The 23,676-nt window shown below is 39.3% G+C and overlaps 1 protein-coding gene across 5 annotated transcripts in view; it reads right to left on the reverse strand.

The window, feature by feature from the left end:
- The window catches only part of LOC143301466 (uncharacterized), a 48,950-nt gene that overhangs the window by 12,878 nt on the left and 12,396 nt on the right, over positions 1-23,676 (reverse strand). Inside the window, exons 3-6 of one of the 5 annotated variants that reach the window (XM_076615775.1) lie at positions 19,051-19,113; positions 12,836-12,949; positions 12,275-12,290; positions 9,839-9,862 (exon numbers count right to left, since the gene is read on the reverse strand). In XM_076615775.1, the coding sequence (XP_076471890.1) occupies positions 9,859-9,862; positions 12,275-12,290; positions 12,836-12,949; positions 19,051-19,113 (197 nt within the window). In that variant the 3' untranslated portion in view covers positions 9,839-9,858. Of the gene's footprint in view, positions 1-9,838; positions 9,864-12,274; positions 12,291-12,835; positions 12,950-19,050; positions 19,114-19,800; positions 22,988-23,676 lie in introns of those variants that run through there. The other 4 variants (XM_076615773.1, XM_076615776.1, XM_076615774.1 and 1 more) reach the window with 4 other exon arrangements.

Here is a 23,676-nt window from a genome sequence, read left to right on the forward strand (position 1 = left end):
CCTGGACTGAAATCATCTTCAGTGTTGACGATCTTCAGCAGTCCATTGCTATTGTATGACTTTTTCAACTCCTTGTTAAACAGTCCAGTTGGTTCGCTGTTAAAGTTGTTAGTTTTTCATTAGAAATATGTTATATTGTTATGTTTTTTTGTTTATTTTTTAAACAAAACTTAAATCAGTAATTTTCACACACACACACACACACACACACACACACACACACACACACACTTTCACTTACTCGTATGCGTACACAGTAATTCCCCCCCCCTCCCCCTCCTCCCCTCGTCTAATAGTGAAAAGACGTTAAAGTAAAGAACGAACGAACAACACACACACACACACACACACACACACACACACACACAAATGTAGTCATCACTGCTGCAAATGAATCTATACCTAAGTACAAATCGGTTAAAGATCATAAGCACTCTGGTAATATCTGGTGGAATGAGGCTTGTGAAGCAGCAAAGAAAGAAAAGAAGACAAAATTCAAAATATACTTAAAAGTACAATCCCTCCCAAATCATTTAGAGATGAAAAAGGCTAAAAATAAAGCAAATAGTGTTAACGCACAAGCGAAAAGGCAGTACTGGTCGTCCTTCTGCACAAATGAAGTTTTCAATCACAAAGATATGCAAAAGGTATGGGAAAAACTAAAAACAATGAAAAATGGAATATATTTACCACAACGCCCAATTAAATTGGACCATACAGATCTACCTTCAAATATTGAAAAGGCAGAGGTTTTTGCTGACATGTTTGGTAATCATAGTAGAAACACTGGTTTGTCAGAAGAAAATAGAAAGTTCAGAGAAAGCCAAGAGAAAAATGAAATATACCAAGATTCAGAGAGCGTAAATCACCTATATATAAATAGTGAAATAACACCAGATGAAATAAAGGAATGTCTCTCAGATCTCGGCAGCAAAAAAACAGAAGTTGGTTTAGACGGAATTTCAAACGAAATTTTGAGACATTTGCCTGGAAATTTGACTGACTTCTTACACTTAATTTTAAAGAAATGTTGGTCTGATGGTGACATTCCTCTTGTATGGAAACAATCAATTGTTGTCCCAATACACAAACAGGGCAAACGCAGAACAGATAAAAACAGTTATCGACCAATTGCCTTAACATCGCATATATGCAAACTAATGGAAAAAATTGTTCTAAAAAGACTTGTTCATTATTGTGAGAAGCATAGTGTAATTCCTATAAACCAAGCTGGCTTTAGAAAAGGTAGATACTCCACAGAACATCTAGTCAAACTGACTACACAGGTAAAGCAACAGTTTGCAAGGCGAAAAAACGTACTAGCGACTTTTTTTATGTGAAAAAAGCATACGACCAAGTGTGGCACGCTCGACTATTATATAAACTGAAAAATATCGGTATCACAGGCAACATGTATGATTATATTAGAAGTTTCTTATCAGATAGATTTATACAAGTAAGAATAGGAAATACCTACTCAAACCCCAGACAATTACATATGGGGTTACCACAAGGATCAGTAATTTCGCCGATTTTATTCAATATATTATTAGCAGATCTACCTAACAAGCTAGCTAAAGATACAGTCTTGGTTCAATTTGCTGATGACATTTGTTTATGGATGAAGGTGACAATGAAAAGTAAAACGCCTACTAGGACAATGAATTACATAAAGAAAATATACCAGCGGGAACTTGATAAAATCAGCAACTTTATGACAGAAAATGGCTTATCATTGTCCTTAGAAAAAACAAATATGATGCTATTTAATACAGGATCAGACCCAGAAAAACTCCCCGTGTTTACAATAAATGGTTCTATCATCAGATATACACAATATGTTAAATTTTTGGGAGTCTATCTTTCTTCAAAGCTTTCGTGGAATTATCATACTGACTATATACTAAACAAAGCAAGGTCTAAATTTCCTTAAAATAATTTGTAAACAGCACTGGGGGCAAGCGTTGATATCTCTCGCAACCTCTCTCGTACGTTCACGCTTGACATACGCTCAAGAGGTATTTTTCAGTGCTCCACTGCATTTGTTAAAGAAGCTGCAAAGCATCGATTGTAAGGCTTATAAACTTGCTCTAGGTGTGCCCATTCTTACATCAAATTTAGGGACCTACAGAGAAGCAGGTGTTTTATCTCTTGATGAACAAAGGAAAGCTTCAGCCGCGAAATTCGTTATCAAATCTTTCGCATATGAAACCTTTTCAAAAGAAGAAGCTAATTTAAGTTCACAAAAAGATTTTGTCTACACAGACCCCTCGGATGTCCAGTGGGTGTCTCTATGACCCAACCTTTAGCTTCCGTCGTCAGAATTGTGGTATTCTTTGTCAACATTCACCTCTTCAGTGTAAGAGCCTTCCGCTTGCAATATTTTGATGGTTGTAACTGTGGTGAAACGCTGTTAACGTCGTCTCTTTCGCCGTTCGTATGGAGAGAGTTAATACATTTGCATCAGATATCATTAGTGCTACGGAATCAAAAGACAAGCAAATTGCAAAAATACCTACTTTTTCACCAGTCCCTGAATGGGAGCAGTGTAAAGCTACCTTTGACATGGATTATACAGATTTATCCATGAACCAGTCACCATTTTTGTTAAAACCTGAAGTGCTCTCCCATATAGAAAATCAATATTCTAATTATCTAAAAATATACACAGACGGATCTGTTCTAGAAGATGGTAATTCAGGAGCGGCTTTTGTAATTCCTTCATTTAGAATAGAAAAATTATACTATATTGGTAGACAATATTCCATTTTCACAGCTGAACTTATAGCCATACTTATGGCCTTAAATTATATTTCAGACATTCCGAAAACTGTCAGTGAAATTCTATTATGTGTAGACTCGAAGTCAGTATTACAAGCTATAGAATCTCCAAATTCAAAGAAGCGAATTGAGATGACAATGGAAATAAAACATATTATTCACCAACTGACAAAAAAGGGCATTAAAATAACTTTCTATTGGGTATCTTCGCACTGTGGAATATCTTCAAATGAGTGGGTAGACCAAGCAGCTAGAAGAGCAGCACGTAATTTCGAAGGCGCAATACAACTTGACATCCAGTTAGATCTACATGAATACATTAGTTGTATAGAAAATGTATCTAGAAATCGATTTAAGAAATTACTTATAGATTCAAATAATCAATATTACCAGTGTTGTGTAAACACAAAGAATGCAGCTAATCCCAAACATTTTCTAAATTTGACACCAGCAGCACATTCAAGACAAATTACAAGTCTAATGTATAGAATTCGTTTAAATGCCTTTCGTACAAAATTTTCTAAAAATAAAAAATGTATATGTGGTAAGCAAATAACTGTAAGTCATCTACTCATTCATTGTCTGAGCATAAGACATTTAATTCCTAAAGATGTAGCTGATGACTTTTCTTCCAATATTTCATTAGCCACTGAAAAGATTTTGAATGATTATTCATTGCTTAGAATGCTTTCGGAAATTTTAAACTCCAGTCCAGTTGGTATCCTCCTTTGATGTGTTATAATTAATGTTGCTATTTATATTTACATTGTTGTAGGTTAATACTTGTTGATATGCATATACATATTCTCCTTCCCCTGACACCTCATTCAATACACACCACAATCTCTTTAGACCTTTTTCTTATAATATACTTTTCCTCTAAAAAATACTTTTTTACACTAATATTCACATGCATTCCCTTTCCTTTATCCACTTCTTTACTCCTTTCCGTCTAAAAACACTTATAGTGAATAGACGTTAAACTGAAGATAAAACACACACACACACACACACACACACACACACACACACATATGCACACACACACACACTCTCTATCTCTCTCTCTCTCTCTCTCTCTCTCTCTCTCAGCAGTTGAAATCAGTGGTATTCATGGAATTCAGTTTTTGCCTAATTTATTAGAGTTGTTCATTCTTCTGTTCGCAGATGATATTGTACTGCTATCTAACACTGCCACTGGTCTGCAAAATCAAATTAATATTCTGAATAATGCATGTAAAACACTCTTCTTGAATGTAAATACTGACAAGACTAAAGTGATGGTTTTTCGAAAAGGTGGCTTTTGGGGAAGATATGAAAAGTGGAATCTCGATGGAAATGCTCTAGAAGTAGTGAATGAATATAATTATCTAGGGTTTGTTTTTACAACAAAAATGAGTATAAACAAAGGAGCAGGGGTTTTAGTAGCAAAAGGCAAACATGCATGCATTGACTGTATAAAATATATAACGAAGCTGAATGATATTTCCAAAGGATGTTTTTTCAAAATATTCGATGCTCAGGTACAACCCATTCTTTTGTACGCTTCTGAGATGTGGGGTCTTAATAGACTTGATAATATTGAGAAAGTTCATTCCTTTGCATGTAAACGTTTTTTGAACACAACACTTAGAGTACCAAACAAGTTTGCATACGGCGAATTAGGACGTTATCCACTATATATAAATAGTGCAACAAGGTGTATCAAGTACTGGTTAAGGTTGCTGAATATGAATGTGCACCGATTACCCAGACAGGCATATTTGATGTTGTTTAACTTAGACGAAAGGGGAAAAAAATGCTGGGTGTCTTTAGTAAAGAATACTTTATTTAGACTTGGGTTTGGATATGTCTGGTTGCAACAAGGCGTTGGTTGTGAGCAAACATTTTTGTCATTATTTAAGCAAAGAATGAAAGATATATTTATGCAGGAGTGGGACGAGTCAGTAATGTCTAAAGATATATATCATAACTACAGGCTGTTTAAAACTGGTTTTCAGTGTGAGCAATATTTTGAATATGTGGATAAAAAGTGTTTTAGGGACTGTTTAGTAAAATTACGGCTTGGTTTGCTCCCAATAAATGGATCATTTTTTAGAAGAACATTCAAATGTAATTCAAATTACGCATGTAAACGTTGTAATGTAATCGAAGATGAAAACCATTTTATAAACAATTGTGTCCTTTACAATGATCTGCGGCAAAAACATCTGAACTCTGAAGGTCAATCGTATGTTCACTTGATGAAGAATGGTTCTGTTTACAATATTCGTAAACTATGCATTTATATATTTAATGCCCTGAAGATACGACAGGAATTCTGTGACAACAATGATGAAAGTTAGAATTAATTTACTATGCATGAGAAGCACTTTTGTTCTACAGGTTAAGTTAGTACGTATTTTACATTTTGTTGTGGCTGAGTGATCACCATATTGTGTACTTTTTACCTCTTTCTAGGGGCCGGAGGCCTGGAGATTAAAGTTTTGTTCTTGTTCTTGTTCTTGTTCTCTCTCTCTCTCTCTCCTTAGAGTACAAAACAAGTTTGCATACGGCGAACTAGGATGTTATCTACTGTATATAAATAGTGCTATAAGGCATATCAAGTACTGGTTAAGGTTGCTGAATATGTATGTGCACCAGTTACCCAGACAGGCATATTTTTTTATGTTTAACCTGGACGAAAGGGGGAAAAAATGTTGGGTGTCTTTAGTAAAAAAAAAAAATACTTTATTTAGACTTGGGTTTGGATATGTCTGGTTGCAACAAGGTGTTGGTTGTAAGCAAACGTTTTTGTCATTATTTAAGCAAAGAATGAAAGATATATTTATGCAAGAGGAGTCAGTAATGTCTAAAGATATATATCATAACTACAGACTGTTTAAAACTGGTTTTCAGTGTGAGCAATATTTTGACTTTGTGGATAAAAAGTGTTTTGGGGATTGTTTGGTAAAATTACGGCTTGGTTTGCTTCCAATAAATAGATCATTTTTTAGGAGAACATTCAAATGTAATTCAAATTACGCATGTAAATGTTGCAATGTGGTTGAAGATGAAAACCGTTTTATAAACAATTGTGTCCTTTACAATAACCTGCGGCAAAAACATCTGAACTCTGAAGGTCCATCGTATGTTCACTTACTTAAGAGTGGTTCTGTTTACAGTATTCATAAACTCTGCGTTTATATATTTAATGCCCTGAAGATATGAGAGGAATTCTGTGACAATAATGATGAACGTTAGAATTAATTTACTATGCACAAGAAGCTTTTTGTTCTACCGGTTTAAGTTAGTATGTATTTTACATTTTGTTGTCGCTGCGTGATCACCATATTGTGTACTTTTGACCTCTTTCTAGGGGCCGGAGGCCTGGAGATTAAAGTTCTTGTTCTCTCTCTCTCTCTCTCTCTCTCTCACACACACACACACACACACACACACACGGACACACACACAGACGTCTGAACAGAAGCCGCACATCACATGTAGATGAAGCTGATGACTGGATCTTCAGGTAAGCGATTCTTGATTGCACCACCATAGTTAACGCTGGCAAAACAAAGAGCGAGCATCAGAACAAAGAGCGACCCAGCAGACAATACAGCACTAATGGTGATCAAACAGTATCAACAAGTAATCGCCAATACGCCCTTTAGTAACACGTTTTGACTGAAGTCACATCTGTGAACTGTCATCAACAATGGTTTTCAGTCTGAGTAGTAAAAAAAAAAAAAAAGTCTCTGTAAATGGCTGGGTAAAATGTAATCATATAAACAACAGGAAGCAAGAAAACCACCACCATGGTCTCTCTTACAGTAGGCAAGAAGGGTCACGGCCCTGACATCAATACTTGCAATGCTGGTTCTGATGAAAAATGGAACTTTGGAAAAAACAAAACAAAAAATAAACAAACAAAAAACAACAATACAATGAAATGCAAAATGCTAACAAAGACATCCAAAGCAGAACTGCCATTTGCTAAATCCAAATGCCCTGCACAATACCAGTTTAAATCTGGCAACACAGACACCGCAAAATCTAAACATTTATCTTAAATAATGAGTGACCGTAGAACTCTCCAATCTTTTCAGCTTTTGTTTTGTTGACAATCTTTCACACACACACATGCACATGCACATGCATACACACACACAGAAACAAATACCAACAACAAACACCTATGCATAAAAATCTAATGGAAATGGAGAAAAAAAAAATCCACAGGGAAAAAGTGTGTGGCAGAAACGACAAAACACCATGTCATTTCTACTTGATTTGCCAGGGCAGAAAGCAACAGCCAAACATTATCAAGATCATTACATTCCCACATATCACATACACACACACGTGAGAGTGCGCATGCAACGCATACTCATGCATGCACAATCTCTTGTCAAGTGACACAGGCTGAACACACAAAAAAACGGATAGCAGTACAACCACCACATGCATTCAAAATAATCATGGACATGCAATGCAGTCATATTTAAAACTATTTCTCCTGACAACACCACTCACAGTGACACTGATATGTGTTCACAAAGATCCCAGATTCGTTTGGCCTTCATGGCAGACACTGAGCCATCTTCACTGAGACAGAATCCTTCCTTCAGTGGAACCCAAAGCGAAGTGCGATGTATTCACGATCGTGTTAATGCTTTCCATTCAGTAACTGATTCCACATTTCACTTTCCCCTCCCCGCTCTCACTATCCCCATTATACCCACCCCCACCAATCCCCCATTTTGGATAACAACATTTACAACAAATGAAGTTTGATGTGAATTTCAGACTTTTTCACTATCAACAACGCATTTCTTGAACTTTGTTTCAGTAACATTATCTCCCTCTGACAAGGAAGGTGGCAGAATGGTTAAGACGCTCAGCTGCCAATACAAAGAGTCCGTGAGGGTGTGGGTTCGAATCCCGCTCTCGCCCTTTCTCCTACGTTTGACTGGAAAATCAAACTGAGCGTCTAGTCTTTCGGATGAGACGATAAACCGAGGTCCCGTGTGCAGCACGCACTTGGCGCACTGAAAAAGAACCCATGGCAACGAGAGTGTTGTCCTCTGGCGAAATTACGTAAAATGAAATCCACTTTCATAGGTACACAAATATGTAAGCATGCACTCAAGGCCTGACTAAGCGCGTTGGGTTATGCTGCTGGTCAGGCATCTGCTCAACAGATGTGGTGTAGCGTGTATGGATTTGTCCGAACGCAGTGACGCCCCCTTGAGAAAGTGAAACTGAAACTGAAACCCTCTGACACATAAATTTACACCCCCTCCCCCAACCCCTTCCCCACCATGGATCATGCAAGTGATTCTTTTGGCGGGGGCTAAAAGGCAAATTTCTTTTATGAGGGAATGATGTTTACTTACAAAATCATTATTCCTTTCAAACAGGCATTAATTTTCATTCCTCTTATGATGAGCTTGAAAAATAAAGTCCAGCAGATTATGCATTTCAGACATTAAAGTGGTTAAATGACTGGGGGAAAAAGGAGAAGAAAAAAAAAAGAATGAGGATGACGCCTGCAGTCCTAGCAGGGAGTAAGGGTTTTTTTGTTTTTGTTTTGTTTTGGGTTTGTTTGGGTTTTCTGGGGGGTTTTTTGGGAGGGGGGTGGCAGGAGAGGGCCAGGGGGTGGGGGGCCAAATGCATGAAGTGAGAAATGTTTCAGTTTATAACCCAGCTGATTTTTTTCAAACCGTTTGTACATCTACCACACACTGCGGCTTCTTCACTTACACCTCCAGATCAAACAGCAGCTGTGCACTGTTTCTGACGGTGATACGATTTGGACAGACACTGCAAGCACTTTTAACCACCCTCACCCACGCCACTCCACATTTTCGGTTTAGTTGCTGCTCAAGAGGGGTCACGCTTGAGTCCTCAAGGCTTCGCCTCGCTGTGGTTCACATTTGATGTGTCAAGGGGGGCAGAGAGCATTCTAAACTTAAACACTTGTCACATGTCAGCAGGAACTGACAACAGGAACTGACTCACTTATTTTCTGTGTGCAGAGTTCATCGCTCATTTAACACCAGGAAGTAGGAAGCAGTGACTGACAGAGAGATGAGTGGTGAAAGCTTGCTGGGTTGTTTGCACACACACACACACACACACACATACACACACACACACAATATTAGCACAAACGTAAATGTGTATGCAATATACATATTGCCCTGTTCAGTTCACACAAACACATCAACAACAGAATAATTTTTTTCATGAAGAGACTGTGGCTCCTCATCAAGGAGTGATGGGAACATAGAAAGTAGAACAAATGTTGACCATGCAGTCTGGGGAAAAAGAAAAAAAGACATGTACACAGTTCACAGAATGGGTCTTACACACAGCAAACTCTTATTACAATACTGTCATGCCTGGATGGCAAGACGCAATGGAAGTTTCAAGAAATTAGAAGCAGCTTTGACGGACGCAATAGCCAAGTGGTTAAAGCGTTGGACTGTCAATCTGAGGGTCCCAGGTTCGAATCACGGTGATGGCGCCTGGTGGGTGAAGGGTGGAGATTTTTACAATCTCCCAGGTCAACATATGTGCAGACCTGCTAGTGCCTGAACCCCCTTCGTGTGTATATGCAAGCAGAAGATCAAATACGCACATTAAAGATCCCGTAATCCATGTCAGCGTTCGGTGGGTTATGGAAACAAGAACATACCCAGCATGCACACCCCCAAAAACGGAGTATGGCTGCCTACATGGCAGGGTAAAAACGGTCATACACGTAAAAGCCCACTCGTGTGCATACGAGTGAACGTGGGAGTTGCAGCCCACGAACGCAGAAGAAGAAGAAAAAGAAGAAGAAGCAGCTTAGAGACATTCGAAAATTTTATATCTAAAACAAACATATATCATAATCTAATGGGAAGGAGGGCACAAATAAGTTAAAAAAAAAAAAAAAAATTACAATTACATGCAGCACTGAGGGTGGGTTTCAAAATGCATTTGAATCAAATGAACGACAAACTGTCTGATAATATCTTCATGCATGGATGTCAAGGAACAAGCCTGGATTTCAACTGATGCTTACAGTATTTCAGTGAGGTTAAATCACCTGCACAACAACACCCAGACCAGGGCATCAGATCATGAAGAAATTCACTTCACTTTCACATGCACCTTCACATGGTTGGACACCGATGTTCACAGCTAGTGAGCCACTATGCTGCTTGTTACATTATAAATAACACAAACTCCACATCTTTATTTTCTGCTCACCTCTGTAAATTTTTTTTTTTTTTTTTTTTTTTTTTTTAATGAACAGGCTTACTAAAAGAGTACAATACACATATCAAATACGCATTCCATTCCAGTCATCTAAAGTGCACAAAGAACCCACCCAACCCCTCCCTCACCTGGTCTCCAACAGCCTGACCGATTCATGCAGACCCCAGCCCCAGTTTGTGATCATGGCTTCACTTCTGTTACCCAGTCTAACTGCCCCCAGCAACTTGATCAAACAGCACATATAATAATACGCTTTCTGTTGTTTGTTTTTTTACTCTTGCTTCTTTCATTTGCATCAGCTTCAATGCTTCAACTGACAACAAATACATCTAACTGTGGATTTTCTTCCCATTGATTTCTGTTTGTCTTGTCACAGAATGATTGAATAAATAATTTGGCATTTGTGCTTTTTCTCAGCGAATGAGTGAACTCTCAAACTGTACTGCAGCATTGTAAAGGCCCAATGTTTTAGCATCATACTGGTAGTTCAAGTTATCTTATACAATATATTATGCGATAAAATGATTATAAAAAGAAAAAAAGAAAAAAATTCAAAGAAACAAAGCAAACTTTTGATCTTGGGTAAGCCTGAGAAACTGCTCACAAACATACTGAATACACACACACACACACACACACACACACACACACTCCATAAACGCACTTTCATCCACCAAGAAGCCAGAAATTCCAGCAATCTGGAATCACTAGCAAACAAGGAGAAGAAGTCGAACATTGATGGGTCAGTCACCGCTGCTGCCACAGCCATGTTTGAAATGTCACCTCATCTGAAGTTGATTTCAAGGCCCTGACACTATTATTGGGACTTTCTTCCCTTTCTTCCTCTCTTTTCTCCTCTGCTGATCTCCGCTTTCTTGAATCTGTTTTGTGATCGTCGACAGGGAAACCTGCAGCCAGGCTGACATCAACCACAGAGAGACTTTAGGCAGTGATGCCTGCTGTTTTTAATGATACATGTGAAGTTTTCCTTCTTTTTTCACCGCCACATCTGTCAAACTTCCTGGTTCAGAGGTTGACCCTGACACTGTTCACAACAGCATTACGACAGATCTGAACCATATATAATGTGCAACAGCAGCAAACCAAAGGTGACACCGTCCACTCTGTGATCAGATCTCAACACAGCGACACCCACTGCAAGCTTTTTTCCTGCTCTTTTCAACACCGACAAAGGAGCCGACACCAAGACACAGTCTGCATAACTACTGTGCCACACCTGACGTACAGGGTAGTTATCAGCACACAGCAACTTTGTTCTCTAACGTCTTCAGGTGAATACAGCAGTTCCCCCTCTCCCCAGACAGACAGACAAGGGCTTAAATGATGATGATGGCAGGTTCTTTAGATCAGAGGACCATTGAGAAGAAGGTCTTTGACAACAAGTCCTCTGGTGGCTGTACAGGCCGATTTTTGCAGCGACACACCCTGGCACACAGGGAGCAAGGAAATCTGTGGGAAGGAAGGCTGGGAGCAGCCAATGCTTTCTTCCATCTGTACTTTACCTCCACATCTAGCCCACTTGCAGCTTCAAAGGTCTCAGCGCCTTGCTTGGCAGTTGATCTCCAGCTGTCTCTGTCTCTGGCAATGTTTTCCCAGTCCTTTTCTAAAATGCTGGCTGCACTGAGCCATCGCTTCAGCTGGTCTTTAGAGTGTCTTTGTGGGGCTCATCTTTGACGTTAGCCCTGGCAAAGCTCACCAAAGAAAACAGCTTTGAGACAATCGTGTGTCCTCTAAGCCAGTCAAAGATGTCTGGTGAGTAGCATAGCTTCAATGCTGGTGATGTAGGCTTGCTCTCAGACTTTGATGCTTGTAACTTAAGTCTTGTCACTCCACGCCCACGATGCTACAAAGGCATCGTTGGTGAAAGCAATCTAGGAGTTGCAATGGAACCACCACTAACTGCGCTTGTCAACAAAAACCCTTGTGTGCAGAGCTGCAGTTCCCACTACTCTCCTCCATGGATCAGAGGCCTGCGTTTTGCACCAAAAACAAGTGTAACTCCTATGGGAGTAAATACAATTACAAATACACACCAAATACATACAAACACACTATACGGAGCCACAAAGTACAAAATAAAAAATTATAAACATGTAATAATATGTAATATACACAATCACAGTTATAAAAAAAAAAAAATTTTTTAAAGGCAAAGAACATGTCACACTCATTCATCCAAGCACACAATCATTGGAAAAAATGTTAAGAAATAACTTACCCTCTGCGTCGTCTCACTGAAAAAGAAAAAAAAAAAGGATAAATTAAAAAAATAATACTGATTTAAAACAATTTCTTTCACTGAATTTATGAATTTTAGCTGAAAGCAAAGCCATGCCAACAATTTGTGTATCCACATAGGAATGTATTCCAATACATGCCTACTGAAATCAATAAAATATCATAGGATACAGGCATACAATTATATACTTAAAATTACAAAAACATATGCAGCAAATGGTATTTACTGAACTTTGGAAACATTAGGAACCCCCCATCCCCACCCCCACTCTCTCTCTCTCTCTCACACACACACATCCATATATAACCACACACCACAGCACAACCCCCCCACACACACACAAACACATACCACACGACACCACACCACACCACACACACACTCACAAACACACACACAAACACACACCACACCACACCACACCACACCACACCACACACACACACACACACACACACATTTCCACATTTAAACCATCCAGCCAGGTTTCACAACACTACAAAAGCAGAGAAAAGTACTGAAGATCCATGTGGTACTGACCGACGACGAATGCGATGATGCCTGTCACCAACACACCCACCAAAGCTCCAATGATGCCCCCGATACAACCACCACCACAGCCACCACCAACTCCTCCATTCTCTTCTGGAACAGCTGAAAGATACAAACACAATCACATGACCACTGACACCTTGGGAACAAAAACAGCGCACACAAAAACAACAGTAAACAAGAGAGGCAAGGCCTTCAAGACTCACTTGTGATAAATTAAGTCCCCTAGCATTAATTACAGAGTAATTTCCCTTTTTTACTATCTGCACCAAAACGTTTGCAAAATAAATAAAAATTCCATGCTTAGCAAAACAAGTTCCTGTTGGAACAAAAAATGATAATAATGACTGCTCTTGTTGTTGTGTTAGAATATCAGATCAAAGTGCCAAGTTTAGAGAATACAAAAAATATAACAGTAAATGCAGTTTGCATATAATGTGGCTTCTTTTTTTTATTTTTTTGTGCCCATCCCAGATGTGCAATATTGTTTTAAACAAGATGACTGGAAAGAACTGAATTTTTCCTATTTTTATGCCTAATTTGGTGTCAACTGACAAAGTGTTTGCAGAGAAAATGTCAATGTTAAAGTTTACCATGGACACACAGACACACACACACACACACACACACACACACACACACCCGAACACCGAGTTAAAACATAGACTCACTTTGTTTACACAAGTGAGTCAAAAACCAGTGACTGCTGCTGCTGAGTACACTCATCAATGAAAGGCCATCACCTCACTGAGGTAAGACAGAATTTACAGGTCAAGATGTCATATTTGAAAGCAGCAGCAACTATATGTGAATTTCTACACACACACACACCACACACACACACACACACACACACACACACACACACACACACTCATTATGTATATATGCACCAATCTGAAGTCTCATAGATGCCCTCTACCCACACACATACATACCCAGGTCCCATCACCCTACAAACACACACATACATGTATACACACATACTATATGCACTCGTACTTCTCACAGTAATACACCTGACAAGTCTCGTGCCATCTAATAAAAAAAAGTGTGTGAGAGAGACTGAGAGGAACAATTACTGAGCAAGCGCAGCCAGCCTCAAATGACACCAACAGCAATAAAGTTTGCAAAGGATCTAATATTTTCATTATTGATACTTTTTCTGTGTCTATAATTGGTCAGAGACCAAACTTAAGCACTTTGCACAGTCATACCCACAAAAGGCTGCCTACCTGAAAAGCTCTTTCGTCACCATCGGCAACTTTAGTCAACTAGACAGTTCACCGCCATAGGCAATTTGAGTCAATATCATGGGGTCATGTTAACAGACCATTTTTCACATTATAATAAAGTTTGACTACTGCAGCCAAGTTTCCCCGAGCTAAAGGAAACTGACTAACCTTCCCCCTTGACTGAGTTCTTCTTCTTCTTCGTTCCTGGGCTGCAACTCCCACGTTCACTCATACACTGTACATGAGCGGGGTTTTACATGTATGACCGTTTTTACCCCCACCCCCACCCTCCCCTCGCCATGTAGGCAGCCATACTCCATTTTCAAATGTGTGCATGCTGGGTATATTCTTGTTTCCATAACCCACCGACAATGACATGTATTACAGGATCTTTAACGTGACTATTTGATCTTCTGTTTGCATATACATACAAACGGGGTTCAGACACAAGCAGTGACCTGGGAGATCGGAAAAATCTCCACCCTTTACCCACCAGGTGCTGCTACTGAGATTCGAACCCGGGACCCTCAGATTGAAAGTCCAATGCTTTAATCACTGGGCTTTTGCGCCCATCTGACTGAGTTTGAAGTGCCAAGTCCACTTTATTGTTCTGACATGTGATGTTTCATGTGACTGAAAGCATCACGTCTGAAATATATGGTGCTGAAGAGTGTTACTTACACAGTACCGGTAACTTAGTGGTGAAAGAAGAAGAACCAACTAACAGGAGCTTACTGTGATATTACCGCCATGTCTCTCACCAATTTAGCTGTTGCAGAACTTCATTATGGTAACATCATGTCATGTCAGCATGGGCCATGATATTTGTTCACAAGTGATGTGGGATAACAAGGGTTTGTGTCAGACAATTAACTTTTTACAAAGGCAAATTAAATCAAATTAAGATGCTTAGAGCCTCGCCGACTATTAACTCTCTCCGGACGAAGGAATGCTCACGCATTCCTACACAAAACGTATTCGGATTCGGACGAAGGAATGGAATAGCATTCTCCGAAAGTAAAATTCCATCATGCACTGTACACGTGATTTTGTGATTAGCCAAGCAGAGTGCACTATTCTGGGTCACTCCACAATCGAACAGTATGATTGGTCAGCCTGGGATGTGTGGCCCGTCTCGCACACACGTTGACAAAGTCACTGACCGGTCGTCTGCTCGCGTGCCAGCCTGTTAGCAAAGCGAGCTCTTCCCAGAATGTTGTGAAGCGAGCAAGGCAGTGACGGCAACATTTTAGGGTTGCCAAAGTACTTGAAATGCTACAAACTGAAGGGTCGGACACTGAAGAGGTGGATGATGACGAAGAAGAAAGTGAATTTAATGCAGAAAGCGAGCATGGGTATGGTGATTCGGGGTGAAAAATTGGCAGTATTTTCTACATGTGGCGAAATTGTAAAAATAAGATGAGAAATTTGATTATTTTTATATGTAATAGCTCAACACATAATAAACCAGTTCTGAAAGTTTCATTTTCTTACACAGTATTTTGTATTTTTTGTAATTTTTTTTCCCAAACCCTTACAAATGGGCCGTCTGTGGGGAAAAGCAAGGGAGAAAACTTGTCGTCCCGAGTGAGTTAAGGCCACCTCAAAGCTATCACCATGTTAGCATCTACTTCATGTCAAAAGTAAAAAGGTACTATAAAAACTAATCACTGCTTCAATCTTTTCACTCAGAAAGTTAAAAAATCTTCCAGCATTAAAAACATCTAAATCTGATCAAAATTTTCCACTTCTTTCAAGAAGTCCATTAGTATCCAAGGAGGGACATCACGAAACAAAGTCTTAATAATAATAATAATAATAATAATAACGGATACTTATATAGCACACTATCCAGAAATCTGCTCTAGGTGCTTTACAAAAATGCTTTGTTAACATAAAACATCACATCTATGTTACATACACACACCAAAATATGACTACACACACACACACACACACACACACACACACACACTGCGTACATACATTTTAACAATACATGTGTATCTAACAGCTACCCTAACACATATGCACACACAGGCAGGCACAAACTTAAATAAACGCACGCGCACACAATACACATTCATATACATGCATGTAGTTATGTACACATACATATGTATACATACATAGTCAAGCACAGCTAACGCAAAGGAAGTGGACCTGCCACAATTTAACTTACTGCTGAGGGAAAAGGTGAGTTTTGAGACGAGATTTAAAAGATGCGAGGGAATGAGAATGACGGAGGTTATCAGGGAGAGACTGAAGGAGAGGAGAAACATGGTCAAATTTAGAAGCTCTGCAAATGAGTCTGGCAGTGTTATTCTGAATTTGTTGGAGTCTGTCTAACAGATATTTGGGAAGGCCGGCCAAAAGAGAGTTGCAGTAATCCAATCTTGAGAGAACCAGAGAGCATACAAGTGTCTTGGTTGCATCGGTTGAGAGATCGTGGCGGATAGAGCTGATTCTACGCAGTTCCAAATAGGCAACTTTACAGATATTCGAAATGTGCTGTTGGAAGGAAAGAGACTGGTCTAGGATTACACCAAGACTGCGAACAGAAGGAGAAAGTGAAACAGGTGTGCTATTGATCAGAACAGAGTCAGGAAAGGAAGGATGTTGACGAAACTTCTTTGGACAGGTTATCATAAATTCAATCTTATCATCATTTAGTTGCAGCTTGTTGAGAGTCATCCAGTCCTTTAGGCCAGCAATGCACTCCTGTGTTCGAGTCACCAGTGCATCAAATTCAGCTATGGAAGCCGACTGATAAAGTTGTGTGTCATCAACAAAGCTCTCATGCGACATCACATGATGACTGATGACATCCGACACAGGAGCCGCATACAGCACAAAAAGAACAGGACCTAGGACGGACCCCTGTGGGACACCATATTTTAAGGCAGATACTGTGTCTCAGAGAATCTGCTGTGTAATATCTGTGTTTAACGTCTTGCAGATCCTAGCAGTCAATGAGCACGCGTTTCACAGTGACAGGCTTGTCACAGGGAATGCATCAAGGGGCCTCCTCCCCTTAAAAAGTAAAAATGAGTAAGAAAAGTGGGCTCCATGCGCAATCTGCACAGAACAGACTCTTCCTTTCGATTCTTCACAACCAGTGGGAAGATACATCTCTTTTAAGTCTGGACGAATTTGAAACAGCTTGTTGTCCATCTTGGCGTTCCACTCCTCTTGCCAAAGATCTTTATGTGTTCACTTTCTGTTTCATGTCTGTGTATGGTATGTAGAATAATTTTTCTTTGATGGCATACTTGGCCAGCTGATCCGCCATTACCTCAAATGCCAACATGGCCTGGAACCAGGCCAAAACAACATTAGACCCTTTGCTTGTTACAAGTGTAAAAATTTCATAAAATTGAAGCAGTTTCAGACGTGTCAGATTCCTGCAGGTGATCACCTCCAGGGCTGACAAGGGATCCGAAAAAATCATAAAATGCTTGTGTTTTGCTTGCAGGACCATCTTTCACACCAGAACCATTGCAGTCAGTTCAGTAATATAAACTGAGCTGTCAGACGAAATGTGTATCGTGGAGGGCCGGTCTGGACAGGCAAGACTCAACACAGACTCAGAGCCGCCCTCCTCCGACTTCGAACCATCAGTGAAGATTTTCTGAAATATGGGAAATTTGTAGCAGAGTTCAGAAAATAGATTTTATAGGCCAATGAACTTGTGCAGACGTTTTGTTGTGAGGCTAGATCGAAATATACTTAAGGTGTTTTAAAAGTCCACGGTGGGCTGTCAGGGGAACACAGAAAAATCTGAAATGCCTCCAACCTCCAGATCAGCAATGAGCATATTCCATATGTGGCTGAATACAAGTCCAAGGGGAGGAATGTAGTACTTCTGGGTTGTTGTCAAATTTCTTACTGAAAGGGTTGTTGAAAACACTGTCGTAGGCACAGTTTTTCAGTTCAGAGAAGAGTTTAAAATAATAGCTGAGGGACAGTTTCAGTCTGTGGTTGGAAAGACGCAGTTCCCCCGCCTCTGTGTACAGGGATGGTGTGGAACGAGCCTAAGCAGAGACAGAGCCCTTGATGGTGTACAAGGTCCAGCAGTTTTAAACAGGAAGGTCTGGCCAAGCAGAAGACTATACACCTGTAGTCCAGTTTGGCACCTCCTCTTCCTCTACCACCCTTGTGAGGGTAAGACAAGACAAGTTGATGCCTACATGTGTTCTGTGGGCAAGACCACACTAATCTGGCACTTCACCTTTTGCATGTTCACAGTCAGAGCCATCGTAGTCAGTTCAGGCTCCAGCACCAAGTCCCAGTACATACAAGGCAGTCCGTAGTGGATTCATTCTGATCATGTCAATGGCGGGCGACGTGCAGACAGCTCATGAAGTGTGCTTACAAACTGCCCAACCCTGTCTCCTTCCTTTAGCTGGCCTGTACCCATTAATAACTGGTTTTTGGTTTGTTTCTTCTTTCTCCTGATAACAGGTAAGTGTGTGCAGAAAAAAAAAGTTCCACCATGATATATATCGGTCATTTCTGGGGTCAGGCTGCCCTTCTCCTTGATCTTGGAAAGTGGGGGAGGGAGGGAGACAGTTTCTTCGCCTCTTCTCCCACAGCATCAGCTAAGCGCCAGCTTAAATTCCTTTGGTTTCTTGATTTTGTCTTGTAGCTGTACAAAAAAGGGCAAACCATTTACAACATTCAGAACATGCAACAAGTTTTTTTCAGTCAAAGGATTGAGGGGGATATTACTGCCATGTTTCTGAGAAATTCAGCTGTTGCAGAACATCATAATGGTAACATGATGTCATGTAAGCATGGGCCATATGTTTGTTCACAATTAATGTGGGATAACAAAGGTTTGTGTCAGACACTTAACTGTTTACTGAAGGAGCCCTTATCCACACACACACATATATACAAACATGCAGTTGTGAATTGTATCCCTCGCCCTGAATGAGACACACAACTGTAAAATGGGGTCCATACCTGTTTGTTTGGAATGTGGTGTCACTGTGACTATAGGCTGTGTGAACTGTGGGGTTACTGTTCCTGTAAAAAGACAAGTGGGTCGTTCTTCAGTGCTGGTCACACAATGTGGCAAGTGGAGGCAAAAAGGAAAACTGGTTAAATGCAGTTTAAACTGGTCATTCAACAATCTCAACTCTTTACATTTTCAGGCACAACTGGAAGAAAACAATTTAAGTTACAATGTCCATGTTGTGTTTGGATAATGTGGTCATTGTGGGGATGTATATGTCAATAATGCATGTGACACTGTGGCTCAAAGTGCTTTATATTGGGCACAAAAACCGGACAGTAGCAATTAAAATTTCCTTACAAAACATTTTAGTACACTTAAGAAATAATAACAAGCTTCAATACACTTTTCCATGCTTGCATTTTTCATATACTTGTAGTTGTATGGAAATTAAAAAGAGGCACACATCACTAGCATTACAACTCCAGGAAACTTTTTCCCAACATTCAAACAGAGCTTTGTTGAAATAAAATAATGCCGTGTCATGCATCTAGTGCCTCAATAGCGCAGTAGGTAGCACGTCAGTCTCATAATCACTGAATAAATCTTGTGAAATCAAAGAAACACTGTGATAACAACCTTCAACACAAACTGAAATTCTCCAAGAAATTGGACAATAAATCTGAAGCATTTGTGACGAGACACATTTTACAGAATGGAATGACAGATTAAACAATGAACAAGTTGTATGTGTTCAAATCTTTATTCGTTTCATCCAGTGCTCTTTTCAGGCTGTTTTTCATATGTATGTTCAAAATATCTGGCATTTTTCAATGAAAAATGAAGTGGTCCCGACAAAGCAACTTTTAAAGTGGAGTCAAATAATACAAGCATGATCATAACTCATAACAGAACTGACAATATGGCTTAAATCGATCATTAAGCTAATTTAATGAAAGAAGGGGTACAAAGTTGATAAAATAATTAACCCAACGTTCGATGGGCCTAAAAAGTCATGAAATTTTCTGCATTTGCTCTGTGGACCATGGTGACTGCTTGAACCTTGCCAACACTGATCAACCCTTTGCTGTAAACAAGTCTCAAGGGAAGCAACTGACTGAAAAATCCAGTTAAATCAAGTCTCAAATTCATCTATTTGGAGGATATTGAAGAAGGCATCTTCCAAGCACTCTGTTTTGTTGGCCCTGTTGACTGCAGTGGGTAGAAAAATGTTCTCTAGTGTTTGACTTGTGACACATGGAATAAAGCAAATGCTCATTCTTTTTGACTGACATTTAACTTTAAAAACGTAAAGAATGGTAAGACAGCAATACCCTTCCAAACACACCCACTTCCATTCAGGCTTCATGGTTGAGTAAAACCATGTTGAACACTTGTGAAAAACATGACACTAATGACGTAGAAAAATAAGCTTCAATTGTGATATAATCAATGAATGTGACTGTGTTTGCAGATGTGACGGTGAGGTTTGGCTTTTTATTAGTCTGTTCAGATCCATAAAGTAAACATTACTGAAAATGAAACTTTTACTAGTTTTAGTGTTTTAATTATGAGGCACAACAGCAGCAGTGTTCATTTTCCCTGTTTTCAGTCACCATGTTCATGTGACGCTTTGCCTTTTATTTAGCCATGTTTTAACTCAAACTTCTTTTCTTCTTTTTTTTAATAATTGTTCATAGAGCAAACATCTTTCACTAATTGTATGTACTATGCATACAACCAATCATCACACCAGAACATTATATTTTCCTGTATCATTTATTCACTGTGATGTGTGATCCCTCTGTGTGACCAGCACTGAAGAATGACCCAAGAATGAACAATGGGTGTCAGTGGTGGGACCAGGAAGATGTACGCTCTTTTGTCAGGAAGTAGGAACAGGGTCTAACCAACACCATGCACACACTGACGACACATTGCCATTCTCTCACAGCCAGTCACAAACTTCATGTAGATGTGAAAATGGGTATCACTGTTAGGGTGGCTAGACATATCCAGGCACATATCCCATAATTTTGCTTCAATTTATTTGTAGTAAAACATACCTTGCACTGTAATGCAATACCAGTCTTTGTCTATTAATACCAGTCTTTGTCTATTAATACCAGTCTTTGTCTATTAATACCAGTCTTTTTCTATGTCAAGGTGCAAAGAAATATTCAAGACATATTAGTCCAAAGTAGTCACCTTAAAATTTTTTTTTTTTTTTTTTAATGATGGTCTTCAAGGCTTCATGACCATTTTCACAAGAGTCAACTTAATCTCTAATGCCAAAATTAGGTTTTAAGCTCTTATTCCAATTCAGTTTATTTGTAAAATGTTCAAGTTTGTCACCAAATTTAGGTTAAATAGGGTCCCTGGTAGCGGGGACGCCTTATTGTCAGAAGGCCTGTTAGTCAGAAGGTCCACCAATCAGAAGGCCCGTTAGTCAGAAGGCCCACTAGTCAGAAGGCCCGTTAGTCAGAAGATCAGTTGCATTCAGTTCCATGAATGTAGGGATTACCGCTGAATTTCACAGAATTTCTATCTGACCTACAGTAACTGCACTACGGTGTTATTGGTCAAATATTCATACAAACTTGATTTCCGTTTTTCATGTTTCCTACATTTTTAAGCCCTACATTCATGCAACTGAATGCCAACGGATTTTCTGACTTAAGTAAAAAAAATATTAAAAAAAAACAAAAAAAAACACCAGCCCAAATGAATAACACATGTACATGTACTTGCAGCAGAGAAAATGCACAGAAGTCTGCAGGCAAACCATGAGCAACAGCTACTTTATTAAAAAGAAACATGTTTTATGTGAGACCAAACATAATTACTGTAAATTGGCGCACAATGTTCAATGGCAAAGCAACTGAAATTAATTACATATGCTTTTTTAGCTATGAACAGAAAAAAAAACAAATCATACCTTTTTAGCCCTACATTCATGCAACTGAATGCTAACTGATTTTCTGACTAAAGTAAAGAAAAAAAACACCAGCTAAAATAAATAACACATGTACATGTGTTCTCAACATTGCCAGCGGAGAAAATGCACAGAAGTCTACAGACAAACCATGAGCAACAGCTACTTTTTCTTGAAACCATGTTATGTGAGACCAAACATAATTACTGTAAATTGACACACAAAGATCAATGGCAAAGCAACTGAAATTCATTACATATGCTTTTTTAGCTATGAACACAAAGAAAAAAAAGAATCATACACTTTTATGCCCAACATTCATGCAACTGAATGCTAACTGATTTTCTGACTAAAGAAAAAAAACACCAGCTAAAATAAATAACACATGTACATGTGTTCTCCACATTGCCAGCGGAGAAAATGCACAGAAGTCTACAGACAAAGCATGAGCAACAGCTACTTTATTAAAAAAAAAAAACGTTATGTGAGACCAAACATAATTACTGTAAATTGGCACACAATGTTCAATGGCAAAGCAACTGAAATTAATTACATATGTTTTTCTAGCATGAACACAAAAAACAAGTCATTTGGGATAAACATTCTTACTGAAAATTTGGCAACAGTGCACATTGGCCTTTCAGTAGGCCACTTGGTCCTGAGAACAATAAACACGATTTCATATTTGTCATACTGATGGCCAACAGCCTTCCAGGTGGTGATCCTAAGAACTTTGTGATAGACACGATTACTCAAAATGGGTTGTGCAGTGGGCCACAGCCTCCCAATACTCGGTCAGGGTTCTGTTGCCTACTTCATACTGCCTTTCAGGAGTCGAATCCGTTATTCCAGTTGTCGCCACTTTCGCTTGCGGGGAGGACGCGGATCTCCTCTGTCTGCAGCATCGGCTTGAAGCTCCAGTTTGGCCTGTGAGTCCTTCTGATGGCGAAGAAACGTCCACAGCGATGGATGTCTAACACCCACAGTCTGGTTCCATCCCGAATGGAAAGCTAGAAAAGACAAGTATGAAAATAATTAATAACGCAAGGCTGGACTGATAAACGTAACACAAGCTAAGTATTTGACACTAAAGCAGCCCTACATGATATTTGCTATAAGTATAACAACAAAACAGTTTGTTGTTGGAGATTTAAAACTTTGGTATTTAATTTATTTCGGAGTACATTCTAATAAAAACAAGATGGGCAAGCCCGTACTAAAATCCCCCTTTTGGTAACAGTATTTCAGTCGGAGCTACCAGTCGGAGCTGTCAGACCAAGCCTCGGTCTCGGACTCGGTTGCGGAGGGCTCTGAGTTGGTGGATCCAAATGTCCATCAATGAATTTCAGATGTAGTTCTTCCCTCATTTTCTTATTATTTTTCTTCTTTATATTTCATGTGTTATGTTAATAAACTTAAAAATTGAATCATAGACAGGTGTTTAAAAATAATAAAAAGGATATAGCTCTGTGTTGAATGAGATCGGAACGTCCAAATTTGAAACGAGCTGTGAAATCGATTGTATCAGCCTTTGACTCGTTTAAACGGATCTATGATCCAAATTTGGTGAAAAATCGCAAACAGCTGAGAAAAAATTGCTCACACAATTTGTTCACAGATTTAACAAAACGATGTATTTTGCTGGTATTCCGAATCGAGAAGAAAGTAAATATATTCAATTAACGTTCATTAGGTGTTT

The sequence above is a fragment of the Babylonia areolata genome, chromosome 27 (assembly GCF_041734735.1).
Source record: "Babylonia areolata isolate BAREFJ2019XMU chromosome 27, ASM4173473v1, whole genome shotgun sequence".
Classification (NCBI taxonomy): Eukaryota; Metazoa; Mollusca; class Gastropoda; order Neogastropoda; family Buccinidae; genus Babylonia; species Babylonia areolata.